This window comes from Chiloscyllium punctatum, chromosome 22, assembly GCF_047496795.1.
Source record: "Chiloscyllium punctatum isolate Juve2018m chromosome 22, sChiPun1.3, whole genome shotgun sequence".
NCBI lineage: Eukaryota > Metazoa > Chordata > Chondrichthyes > Orectolobiformes > Hemiscylliidae > Chiloscyllium > Chiloscyllium punctatum.
The window spans coordinates 57593500-57607484 of record NC_092760.1 but is presented as its reverse complement, the minus strand read 5'-3'; the positions used below and the strand labels follow the sequence as shown (position 1 = coordinate 57607484).

The window sequence follows — 13985 nt, the reverse complement described above, 5'->3', positions numbered from 1 at the left end:
TACCTAAAATATCTACTCAACGATCACTCATTGTTCCATTTCAATGGTTTCTGTCGGTCTTTGGTTCTATGTTCCATGTTACTTCTCATACCATTGAAACCCAGGTCCTGCCAATGTAGAAGTTTGGCTTTAGGTTGTTACTTGCTCTTTTCCATTATGAGTCGAACCATATGATACAGTGAACACTCTAACACATTTATTTCCCCCATATATACTTGGCTCACTTAGGTCAAAATTCTCCAGCAACAAATTCAGCAATATCTCCTCTTTTATTTGGAACACCTTCATACTGGTCAAGGAAATGCCCCAAACACATTTCACACATTCATTTCTTTCCTTATGCTTATTCTAATATTATCCCAATTAATATTTGAGTAATTAAGGCTGACCGGTATGACTATGAAATTCTTGTGTTTGTTGGTGATTTCCTTTAAATAGTGAGGAACAAGTAGATAGAGACTATCCCTAGTGGTATAGTAATGCTCTTTTTATTTTTTTACTCAAATTTTGATTTTTCTTTGCCTATTTTGATCCATGTCCTCTCATTCCAGCATTACAATGTCTTCATCAAACTGCCAGCCTGCCTTCATTTGATTAGATTCTCTACAGTGTGGAAACAGGCCCTTCAGCCCAACAAGTCCACACCGCCCCTCCAAAGAGAAACCCACCCTACCCTATATTTACCCCTGACTACACAGTCTAACACTGTGGGCAATTTGGCATGGCAAATTCACCTGACCTGCACATCTTTGGATTGTGGGAGGAAACCGGAGCACCCGGAGGAAACCCACACAGACACAGGAAGAATGTGCAGACTCCACACAGACAGGCGGGAATCGAACCCAGGATCCTGGTGCTGTGAGGCAGCAGTGCTAACCACTGAGCCACCGTGCCGCCCAATTACTTTGCATTTTTCTGAATACTTCATATCTTTTAAATTTTAGTGGTTAGTACTCACTAATTTTAAGTAATTTTTCAACAATAACTACCATGTGATATTCTTACACAGCTGCTTATGCTCACAGTTCATCCACTCTTTTAACCAAGCTTTGTGAATTTACATGCATGCATTGTAAACCTGTTTTTGTATTCCCCATAGTCTGGTCCCATCTATTACAGTACCATTCCTTATTCTAAACATCCTAAAGTATAATAACACTCTGTCCTTTATGCAGCTTATTCCTCCTACCACACTAATACACTGGTATCTATTTCCGAACCAATTTAGTTTAAATCCTTAGCAGTGATATTAGTGAACGTTCATATGAAGATATTTATACCAGTACTGTTCTGGTCGTCTCCCCTTGAATTGGTGTTTCTTGCCTAAAACCGGTTCCAGTGGCCACAAATCTGAAGCCTTCCATCTTGCACCACCCATTAATCCTCCCTTCCTTCCAGTTTCTACTCTCATTAGCACAAGACGCTACAAGGTGCTACTCTTTTAACTTCCTTCTGAGCTCCTGAAATCCAACTGTAAGACCTCAATCCCTGGACACAATCATCGGTGTTGCATGTACAACAATTTCTGGCTATCTCCTTTTCTGTGGAGAATATTATATGCCCTTTCAATGATATAATTTACCTTGATCAGTAGCGAGACAGCTTACCATGTGGACTGCAAACTTGCAGAAATGCCTTTGTCCACTAGACCATGGAATATCCTACAATGACGATATTTCGACTCTTTGCCGTTCCTGTGCCCTATACTGCAGGATCTGAATGTTGAACTACACTTGGCGTTTGTCAAGAGGATCAACTGATTCTGTTTCCTCTGCAGTCTTTTTTTAAAACCATGAAACACAGCAGCCAGTAGGATGTGCGGGAAGTCAGGCAGGAGACCTGTTTTAAGATCCCTGTCAACCATGATTCATCCCCACTATGAGGAGTGCCAAGTTAGCCCACAATTGAGTCTAAACCATTGCACTGCCTTCAATTCTAACTTTTCAGAAACTAAATATTTTATGGGTTATTTTAAACTGAAAATGATTGATCAGGTGTGGAGCAGTTGTGATGCCTCCAAGGCCAAAGTCAGTGAGAATTAGCAGCATTTTTGCTAACTGGGAAATGTCTAAAGATCTTCAATGGATTAGCAAACCATTCAGCTCAAACATTTTGCTTGTCTTCAAAGTAATGTTTGGGCTCTGCTTCAGAAATTAAAGCAAGCCTGGAGCTAGAAGAACCTCCATAGTAGCAAATACATGAATGGAATCACCAAGGTCAAGGAACTGAAGATGAAAAGATAAACTCCTTTGAAACAGAACTGGAATTGAGTTGCTACATTCCTTGTATACTCTTTGGTCTATGTTAACACACTGCACTTTGATCAAGTCAATGGCTGTTTGTCAAATCATTTTAAGGAAAGTAATGCAATCCTTTTGAGGTCAAATGTTTGGACAATTTTTATTTAAATAATCATGCTTAGTTACGTGAAGAATAGACTCAATTGTGGGCTAACTTGGCACTCCTCATAGTGGGGATGAATCATGGTTGACAGGGATCTTAAAACAGGTCTCCTGCCTGACTTCCTGCACATCCTACTGGCTGCTGTGTTTCATGGTTTAAAAAAAAGAGAATAAATTAGCTTTTTCTTTTGATTCTTAATGTACATAAGTCGATATTGAATAAAAGCTCAGTGCTGTAATTATCCCCTTTACGCTCAGCAATTCAATCATCAGTAATATGTTGATTGGGATCAGGAAGGTCTAAGAATATTTGGCTGGATATTTCTAAATGGATTACTGTATGCATTAAGGAAAGCCATTTATTAAGTGTTCGTGAACTGTAGAGAAATGGATCAATTATAAAACAGGAAAGGTTTTAGATGAAGTAGTCTTTGCTCTCTGTTGAAATATTGTGTGCTGTCTTTTGAGCTTTGGGATTAGACAAGTAGATTGTGGTTCTGTTTACTTCTGTGTTAATTGTGCCTTGTGGGAAAAGTCAATAAAAACATTCCATGAGATAGGAGAATAAAATAATAGAAACCTACTTTTAATCCATTTTTGTGTTTCACCAATTACATTGTGGAATTAAACAAACTCATGTATCGTTTGTCTGCAGGAATTGGAAAATGCGTGGAAAGAATACGAGCAGACGGAAAACGATGTGAACCAGCTCAAGGAAGCCATCCTTGGATACCTGAAACTGGCACCAAGCCCCCAGGCAAGCTTATTTTATAGAAATTGTGTTTTGTTTTAAATGATCAGGTAAGGATTATTTTCAAAATAACAAAGTTGAAAAAGCTCAGTAATTTGAGGAATAAACGATGAGTAAAAGTCATGTTTCATTTCTCAGAAGTACATAGTTTGCAGCTGGAAGCTAATGATTTTAATAAGTTATTTGCTTGCATAATATGTGAATTTGGAGCAGGAGTAGGCTATTAAGTCTCTCAAGCCTACTCTACCAATGAATAAGATCATGGCTGACTTGATTGTAACGTCAAAACCACAGTCCCATGTGCCTGATAACCTTTCTCCCCTTTGCCTAACAATAAGCTCTGTACCTCATCTTTAAAAATATTCAATGACTCTGTTCCTGAAAATCTGGTGGAAGCCCAATACCAAAGGCTCATGACCCTCTGATTTGGGGTGGGGCAAATGTCATTGCTGCTGTTTTAAATGGGTGACTCCTGGTTTTTAAAGAATGATTCCTAGATTATCCCATCCTCTCCACATCTATTTGTATGTTTTGTTTTATCAATTTTAAATTCAGTTATGTTTTTATATGTTTTGCTCCCAGTTGCTGGATAATTTTGAATTGTGGGAGTACAGTAGACATTAGTTACTTACCAAATGCTTGGCACATATCTCATTTTTTTTCTCTTTTTCAAATAAGGTTCAATTCCTAAAAGTGAAAAAGTTTAACACAAGTTAAAGTACACCTCTTTTCACTTTCTCCCTTTTTCACTTAACTCTGGTGCCTTATTGTAAGTCAGACTATGTTGGCTAGTTTTATGTGCTCCTGAAAGCCTGCCCCGACTTGAGGTTACAGTTTTGGATCTCTTGTTTAATGTAAACTACAAGCTAACTTAATTTGCACAGAACAAAAACATAGACTTTCTTACCCAAATAGTGCATTCAATCTGTCTGACTGTAGAGCCATTCGGATATATTTTTTCATCTGTACAAGTTACAAAGTTACAACTGAAATCTGTACAACTGAAAGTTACAAAATGTCACTGAATCTGAACACCCACAACTGGTATTTGTTTACCTTTCTTTGGACTGAACTCCGCTGACTTTTTATTCATAGATGGTTTCATTCATAGTTGGGAAGCAATGGAGGAACAAAGGGTAGAATAAAGACCCAAGGGAATTCATGGTAATTGGGGAAGAGAGGAAAGACCTCCTCCAAAAAGACTGAAAGAACCCTACTATCATCTAAGTGGAATGGCTGGTGCTCATAATGTCACAGGCACCTGCCAGTCCCATTCAGGTCTCACCATTGATGTGAACCTATCAACACTTTTATATACTTTATACTTGTTGAGTATTTGGGATCAGTTATCAGTGCACTCCTTCTGTCAGAGTCTTTAAATGTTCTAATTGTTCGAGCATTTTTGTTCCAGCAACAAAGCCCGAGTGTCTCCAATGTATATTCCAAGTGGCTTTGGATTGGCTTCAAAACCTATTTCTAGTTTTAGAATTTGATCCAAGTTGTCAAATTTATTTGGTGTTCAAGGACAGAAGAGTGCAGCTGCAAGGCAAGTAAGGAAATTCAGAGGACCAGGAGCTTCAGCCTTTGCAGTTGTCCAATGGGTTTGTTTATAATAGAAAATTCAGTGCTTCCAATGGAAGTTGTTCTTGCACAATGTTTTAGTTGTGGCCAGTTATCTAGTTATGTTGGGAAAGCAAGTTTAGCAACAATGTCTAACTGAGCATGTGAATACTTTAATGAAGGTCAAGTCGCCACAGATACTTTAGTACTTCTAACTGAGACCTCTAATCTGTAAGGATATAAATTTTGCTATTATTGAGGGAGATACAGTTTCAAAGTTACAATTAAGGCATATTAGAGCACAGCTAAGGCCAGTTTATCCTGAAAATTGACCTATGCTTTAGCTGATATTTAAGAGCTTAATATTAAAACATGGATTATAAAATGGGTATAATTGTGATGAGCACATAATTTATCAAAAAGTACACTGTAGAATAAAATTGCTGTGTTGGGATAATTTCTCCCATTGACTCCCTTGAGTTCAACTTGTACTTTATTTGCAACAAAATTGTGGTCTATGCCACATCTGCACCTGCATTGGCATGAGAATTCTTTATTTTTGTTAAGTGCTTCATTTCAGAAATGTTGGCAAATGAAGGGGATTCCTAAGCAAACAAGGTACAGCAGGTGTCATCAGTTTTTGTAGACTTCGGCCAGAGCAGTGATGACAGCATAAAATGTAAGGAGTCAGAAGTCCTCATCTGCTCTGTGGGATATGAAAATATTTTTGACTGGATGAATTGGTAAAGCTATTGCAACTATTTGTAATGATCAGCGTTTACTGGAGAAAGAAATGATTGGTGCCTGGAATGGACTGTGAAATCACTGGTAAATTCACAGTATTTAATGAACATGAATCCAGTGTAATTGCGTGCAAGGTGCAGAGACTGCAATTTTCTTTTTATTTTAAAAAAAAAAGCACCAAATGAAGTACAGAACACTGTCAACATAGGATATCAATTGGTGAAGGCCTTGGTGGACAAGACAACAGAAAACGTAGAGATAATAATGGACAAGTGAGTGAACTGGTGAAAATTGGCAATGAACATTCACATAGTGAAGACCAAAGTTATGAAGATTCTCAGATGTAATGGTGTGAAAGCAGAGCTCAATATGAGTGGTCCACAGCTGTAATAGATGTATCGTTTAGTTACTTGGGAAGCATCTGTTCTGAAGGTGGTTACTATTAAAAATTAAATCTGAACTAGAATATCAATTGTAAAGAACCGTTCTTTAAACATCAAGAATTGCTCAACAAGGAAATAAGTGGAGATTTTTACAAAATTTTCAAGTCTGTGATTTGAAGAGTCATGTTGTATGTACTGAAATGTGGACATCCAAAATTCTGAAATGGGTCACTTAGAAGTACACAAGACAGTGGAGAAGTTTTCAGGCTGATGATGGAGGGAAAGTTCTAAGCGAAGATAGTCAAGAAAGGGCATCAATGTAAGAGAACTTGTTGAAGGAATGGATTGAAGGATGATAAGAGGGATATACAAAGAGGGAAAGAACAAGAATGAGGATATTAGACATCATACATACTTGAAAGTTGGATGGTCCTGCAAACAACTGAGGAAGATAACAGAAGACTATAAGGCCTGGGAAAAATGAGCATTGCTTGCCTTTAGATAGATTACTGCTCCCTAACATTTTCTTGCATGACTCAACATCAAATGCTACCTTAAAACCCTCCTGTGAATCATCTTCAGACCAGTGCTCGAATTTGTTGGGTTTATATGGGCAACAGTTATACTGCTTTTAAATGACCCTAATGCTCAGATGGGTATTGACTTATCAACAGAGTTTTCATTTTGGTTCTCTATTTATTATCCATAGTTGTCATTCAGTTACTTGAAATGAATGTTGGTTTTCCTGTACTGACAAATATCCAGGTAAAATGTTGTTAATTTCGGGCACATGTTGCTTTGTCTCACTTGAACTTGTAAGTTGATGACTTGCTTTTCTGAATTCAGGATCAAGAACGGATAAGAAAGGATCTGAGGAGGATTGAGGATGTCATGGCAGGCCTCAGTGTGAATAAGAACAACTATAAAATGATCATTGAATCTATTCAGAATCCCGGTGAGTGCAAGTTTTGAAACTTGTTAGTGCACCGTTTTCTTCACCTTCTATAACACCAACTTCCCACTATAAGCTAACCCCAGAAAGGTAAATGGTATTACTTGAAGAAAAGCAGAATGTTCTGGCTGACAATCCTCCAAATTAAATTGATTTGTCAATCATATTACTGTAATTGGTATGATCTTGTCATATACAAATTACTTCAAAGTATACAATATGTGAAAACCTTTCCTGGATGTGATAGTCATTTGTCATATTTTAGATTTTTTTTTATCTACAAAGAGATGTTTTGGAAATAAGTGTTGGACTGTGAACAAAAATGATTTTTCAGTTTTACGAATTACTGATTAGTCACCACCTATATTATACATGCTCCCCACAGACAGTAGAGTAAGACCCATGTGACTCTAGCTCCTTCATTGAACCATCATGGTTCACATTCCAGCACTTTTGCTTCTCGCTCACAATGCTGTCAGTGTGGCCCTATATGAGAGGCTTCACAAAAATTTCATGCTGGGATTTCAGTGTAGTAATAATGGCAATAAGACATGAGATACATTTTAAATAGTGTATTTGTGAGAGAGCTAGTACACAGAAGTTAGTGCATTCTATCTTACAATTTTAGGTATATTTCCATATTGTAATACATTACTCATAAGAACCCAGCTTTTCAGATCACAACATGTAGGAGCAGAAGTGGGTCATTCAGCCCATCCAGTCTAATCCACTAGACGATATCATGGCTGATCTAATACTCCTGAACTTCACTTTCATACTTTTTCCACCCAATACTCTTGATTCCCTGACTGATCAAAAATCTGCCTATTTTGTCCTTGAGTGTACATAATGACAACTACAGCTCTCTGCAGTAGAGTTCTATGTATTCACTACCCTCGAAATTCTTCCTCATTTCTGACCTAACTGAGCAACCATTATTCTGAGATTATAATTTCTGATGCTAGACTGTCCCACAAGGGAAAACAACTTCTCTGTATTTACCTGAGAAAAGGTAGTCCCTAAGAATCTTCAATGCTTCAACAAGGTTGCCTCTCATTCTTCAAAATTCATTTAGTAGAAACCCTACCTATTCAACATTGCCTTACAAAACATATTCACCATACTTAGGATCAACCTAGTGAACCTTCTCTGAATGGCCAGCAATGCCTATATACCTTTCCTTTGATGAGAGGATCAAAATTGTTTACAATATTCCAGGTGTCATCTAACCTTGCGCCTTGTATAATTTTCGTAAGATTTCCAGATGTTTATATTCCATAATATTGCTTTGAATAAAAGCAAACACTCCATTTGCTTTCCCTCTTGCTTGCTGAACTTGGTTTCTTTTTGTGATTTATATATAAGGACTCCCAAATCTCTCTCTGCTGCAGCTTTCTACAGTCTTTCCCTGTTTAAATAATGCGCAGATCCTTTATTCTGCCCAAGTGCATCACCTTGCATCTTCCAGTGTTATATTTTATCTGTCAAGTTTTTGCCCACTCACTTAGCTTGTTTACAGCCCTCTTCGGACTCTTTGTATCATCCTCACTATTTGCCTTTCCACTATTTTTGTGCTATACGCATGCTTGGCTACTGTACATTGATTTTCCTCATCCAAGACATTAACACATATTGTAAATAGTTGTGGCCACAGCACTGATCCCTGTGGCATTCCACTAATTACGGTTGCCATCCTAAAAATAACTTTTTTTTTCCCAACTATGTATCTTGTATTAATTAGCCAATCCTTTAACAGAGCTAAAATATTATATGGGTTTGTAACTGATGAAGTAACTAACATGTGATACCTTATCAATAGCCTTTTGGATATTCCAAACATTTTGCATTCACCGCTTCCCCTGTATCTGTTCTGTTTATTTGTCAGCCATGATTTTATGTCTTTCGAAATGCTCTGCGATTACTTTGTTTATAATAGAATGTAATGTTTTCCCAATAACAGATGTAAGACCATAAAAGACAGCAGCAGAAATTAGGCCATTCAGCCCATTTGGTCTGTTCTGCCATTCAATCATGGCTGATACGTTTCTCAACCCCATTCTCCTGCTTTCTCCCCATAATCCCCTGATCCCCTTTACAAGCTAACTTGCCTGTTATTCTGTATTTCTTGTTTCTTCTTTTTGAATAAAGATGTTACATTTGCAGTTTTCTGATTCTTCTGCACTTTTCCAAAATCTAAGAACTCTTGGAAGGTTGCTGCTAGTGCATCCACTATCTCAGTAGCTATTTCCTGTTTAAAATCCTAGGGTGCATCCCATCAAGTTTAGAGGACCTATCAGCTTTTAGTTTCCCTAGGACTTTTTCTCTCATGACAGTTCTTGTATTCGTTTACTCATTCCCTCTTTTGCCCCTTGATTATTTTGTAACTTTTGAATGCTGTTAATATCTTTAGAAAACTGAAGTAAACCATTTATTCAACTCTTCTGCCATTTCCTCTTTCCCCCATGATTTCCCCAGCGATGATCTCAAAGGGTCTTGTGTTCCCTTGGGCCCCCCTCTTCCTTTTTATAGATTGAACGAGTCTCATGCTAATATTACCATCCTAAAATTATTTGCACATTTAGCCTCAAAGTTTATTGGTCATCTTTTGATTTTTTTTTAAAAACTATATTCATCCTCTGTCTTGCTACCTATCTTTGCCACACTGTATGTTTTTGCTTTTAATTTGACGCTTTTCTTATGGACCAGTCCAGACACCATCAAAGTATTGTAAGGAGGTAGCCTAGACCCTAACTTGTATATTTCCTTAAAGGTAAGTGTAAGGTGCTATGTTCTAGATGGGACTCGATTGGTCCACCACTAGGCTTTAGTCAAAACTCACTATTACAACACAGTTAAAAGCAAACAAAGAAGATAAGTTGACATATCTTCAACTCTGTTGAAATACTTAACAAGATACAGTGTTATTTAACCACTAATCATCAACTGTTTCCATTTTGATAGCATTCCATGAATGCACCCTTTGGGAAAAATTCAATTTAGCAAAACAGTTATGGTTCTCGTGCTGTCTCTCTCCAGTCCAGAAGACAAAAAAAGTCTCTCCTTTTTGGTTTTTAAGAGGAAGCCACACTGTCGAAGACTCTAGCAGCTGGGACCTTGACTTTTTAATTCAACAATCAGTGAGCAACCTTCTAACGAACTGAAAGCAAAACTAAAAGCCTTGATAGGTCTGTGTGAGTCCTGACCCTAACCACTCATGACTCTTCTGATTTAAAAAAAACACAAAGGGAGAACTCAAAAGCTACTTACCAACAGTTTTGTTTGATAAATCTCCTAAGTCCACCATGGGACATTCTGCTAACTTAAACACACTGTATAAATGTTTTGGTTTAACATTTTCGGGAAATGGCCCGAATATAATAATATCCACGAAATGTATAAGTTCAACTCATGTTAAAGTTGCTTCTGTACTAATTTGAGATTAAGAATTTAATCACTTGTTCTGCACAGAAAGAGAAACCATGCCTTCAGTGCCTTCCTCAATGGTGCCTTCAGTAATGAATACATTCTCAGTGAAAGAGGGGCGAACTAGTATGCAGCTGAGTCCCTCAGTGAGTCCAGTGCTGTCACCACCAGAGCCTGTGGAAACACAATTTCAACCTCAACAGCCTGTTAATCTGCCACTATTCAAACCTCAACTTCTGCCTCAGTTCAGACAACATCCAACGGTGGTAAGTCTCTCCATAAATCTGCCAAGGCTAGAATAATAATATTAAAATAATACAGCAAGATTCTTGCATGAATCCTGTTAATCAGAATTTTCTGGTCAAGCTTCAAACATGCTTGTCAAAGTCTTAAACTTTCATGTTTTGAGAACAGAAAATGGCCATTTAATCCAATTAGATCTCAATGTCAATTTTCCATCATTTCTTTCAATTGTTGCTTTACTGAGGGATACTGTATTTCTTGAAACTCATTTGTTCTGACTGTTGTAATTGCTTTACATGGAGACTTATTTCATAAACAGCAATGGAAATTGCTGAAAAAGCTGGCAGCATCTGTGGAGAGGAATACCAAGTTAACATTAATTCTTTAGATTTGAAACATTAATTCTGCTTACTCTCCCTAAATGCTGCCAGACCTGAGTTTTCCCAGCAATTTCTGTTTTTGTTTCTGATTTCCAGTATCCACAATTCTTTGAGACGTATTTCATGTTTACAATTGGTGTATCATTGCTCTGTTTGAAATCCCTCCTTAATCTTAAATTATCTGTGTCAATGTTCTTGAATTTATTAATTTGTTTCAATCAATTCTTGTTGCATTCTTCATAGTTTTGATAATTATTGTTACTTCTGGTTATCTAATCTTGTTCAATGACTCAAGAGTCCTGAGATATGATATCCTTGTGGTTGGCTTAAATCAATGTACAGGGATGTATATGCCAACAGATTTAAAAATAAAAATCTTATTAAATATTCCTCATAGCTGGAGGATCAAGCTCCACCTCGACCACCTCTCCCTCACATGTATAGCCCTGATGATGAACCACCAGCTGTGCCACCTCTTCCAAAAGATGCTACGGTCATCAGGCATACATCAGTCAGGGGACTGAAACGCCAATCTGATGAAAGGAAGAGAGACCGGGAGTTTGGCCAATACTTGAATGGAGATTACAAAGTAAGCAAATGAAGTGAAACTTTCCACTGATAGCAGGAGGATAGCTATTAGCATTCTATGAAGGTATATGGTGAAAACCAAAGTTTTATTTTCCTCAAAGGCTTTTTTTAAACAATCTGCGTGTACAAGACAGAGTTTTAAAAATTTCGCCAATTCAAAACAAAATTTGGTTCTCTGAAGAGAGTCTAGTTTTTGCACTTTGCAAAGCAATTATGGATCAGAAATGCAATGTGACCCTTGTGCATTCATTCTTCTAAAACAGCCCTAGCGTTCTGCCATTTCTGCATCTAGCTGTTCATGAAATGGCTCATGAAATTTTCAATTCCAATGTTTTGCCTGGAAGTCATTTCACGTGTTGCTGACTCATCTTGTTTCGCAAACCTTTCTGATCATCCATTTTGCTTTCTAAACAGCTAAATTTTGTGTCCCTTCCCACAGCTTGATTTAGAGTAATATTCCAAATTATTTCTTCCCTTCATTTAACTTTCCTATGTATAAAGCCACCTCCCTGGAGCTTGTTTCCTGGCTGAAATGCTAAATTCCTGCCAGTAGGATCATTGATTTGCGATCAATGTAGTAACCAGTTACTCGAGATCTGTTTAACTGGTCCATTTTGCAGATTAATCAAATAGTATTACAGATTGTGAAAAAAGATCTATTTGGATGTCATCTGTCAACTGATGGTTAATATCATTTATAATCTGTTTACAGTAAAAATGGTTGTGGACAAACTCTGCCTCAGTTCTGTTAAATTTATTACTTTGTTTCAGGCTGAACTGCGTACTTACATGAGTGAACCTGAACTCATATCACTTGGGAATGGCCTCAACAGGTCCACGGCTGGAGTCTTTGGCCTAGACAATGGTTTGCAGACACTGCCTGGTAAAGGTATGTTTGGACACTTAGTAAATTCAGCAGGCAGTGAAGAAGGCAAATGTTACGTTGGCCTTCATAGCAAGGGGATTTAAGCACGGAAGCCAAGATGTGTTGCTGTAATATTGCAGAGCCTTGGTGAGACCATACCTGGAGTATTGTGTCTCTTTATCTAATGAACAATGCTCTGTTCATGGAGGCATCGTAACAAAGGTTTACTAGACTCTTTCCTGGGATAGGAGAACTGAAAAATAGAGGTAGTGGGTCAGTCGCGACTATAATGAAAACATAAATAGCTGGAAATTTCAGGTATAGCAGGTTTGGTTGTATCTGTGGAGAGAAATCAGAATAAATGTTTCAGGTCCAGTGACCCTTCTTCAGAACTGATGTTAGCTAGGAAAAGGTTTGTTTTCATGCAGAAGATAGGGTGTAAGGCTGAGATAAGGAGTAAATGATAAGTGGAGATAGGAAAGAGAGGAAAAAGAAACAGTTGGACAGACAAAGGAATGAATAGCTGCTAATGGGGACAACTGGTACTTAACAATAGGTTGTGTCGCATAGTAGACCATGTGATCTCAAGGTCTTGTATGGGCAGGTTGGGATAAACATGTGGAAGAAGGTGCTTCAAGTCCAAAAATTGTTAAACGCCATATTGAATCCTGAAGGCTGTCGAGTTCCCAAATGGAAAATGAGGTGCTGTTCTTCCAGCTTGTGCTGAGCTTCGCTGGAGACTGCAGCAAGCCTGAGACAGACATGTTGGCCAAGGGCCAAGGTGATGTATTGAAGTGGCAAGCAACTGGAAACTCAGAGTCTTTCTCGAGGACAGAACGCAGACGTTCTGCGAAGCGGTCACCCAGTCTATGTTTCATTTCCCCAATGTAGAGGAGACCACATTGTGAGCGGTGAATGCAGTCAACTAGATTGAGTGAAGTGCAGGTAAAGTTCTACTTCATCTGGAAGGTGTGTTTGAGCCCTTGGATACTGAGGAGGGAGGAGGTAAATAGGCACAGGTTATACCTTCTGCAGTTGCAGGAAAAGGTGCAGTGGGGGGGATGTTGAGAGTGAAGGTGGAATGGACCAGGATGTGCCAGAGGGAACAGTCCTTGCAGGGAAAAGGGGAGGGAAGGGAGTTATGTGTCTGGTGGTGGCATTCCACTGGAGGTGGTGACTAATGGTCCTCTGGATGTGGATGCTGCTGGGATAATAGGCAAGGACAAGGGCCAATTGCTGTTGTGGGAGGAGACAGAGGGGTGAAGGCTGAAATGCAGTAGATGAGTTGGGCCCTGTCAACTATGGTGCTGGGGAATCCTTGGTGGAGGCAGAAGATGGATATTTTGGAGGTCCCCTTGCTGAAGTTAGCGTTATCTCCTTTACCCCCACCCTATCTTCTACATAAAAACTAACCTTTTCCTAACTACTGTCAGTTCCAAAGAAGGATCACTGGACCTGAAACATTTAACTCTGGGTTCTCTCCACAGATGCTGCCAAACCTGCTCAGTATTTCCAGCATGTCCTATTTTATTTCTGAATTCCAGCACCCACTTTTTTTTTTGTTTTTCTGGTTAGGACTAGATTCACTGGAGTGTAGAAGAATGAGGTGGTGGGTGGATCTCATAAAAACCTATTAAGTTCTAATAGAACTAGGCAGGGTGAGTGCAAGGAGTGGGGAGTCTGGAATCAAGTGT

General features: G+C 38.5%; 1 protein-coding gene across 10 annotated transcripts in view; it reads left to right on the top strand.

Annotated features, from left to right (window-relative positions):
- plekha7b (pleckstrin homology domain containing, family A member 7b) overlaps nt 1–13985 on the top strand; it is a 463115-nt gene that overhangs the window by 399932 nt on the left and 49198 nt on the right. For all 10 annotated transcript variants that reach the window (XM_072592395.1, XM_072592385.1, XM_072592393.1 and 7 more), the window contains 5 exons: nt 3058–3159; nt 6687–6795; nt 10261–10481; nt 11236–11427; nt 12198–12315. In XM_072592395.1, coding sequence (XP_072448496.1) covers nt 3058–3159; nt 6687–6795; nt 10261–10481; nt 11236–11427; nt 12198–12315 — 742 coding nt within the window. The remainder of the gene's footprint in view (nt 1–3057; nt 3160–6686; nt 6796–10260; nt 10482–11235; nt 11428–12197; nt 12316–13985) is intronic.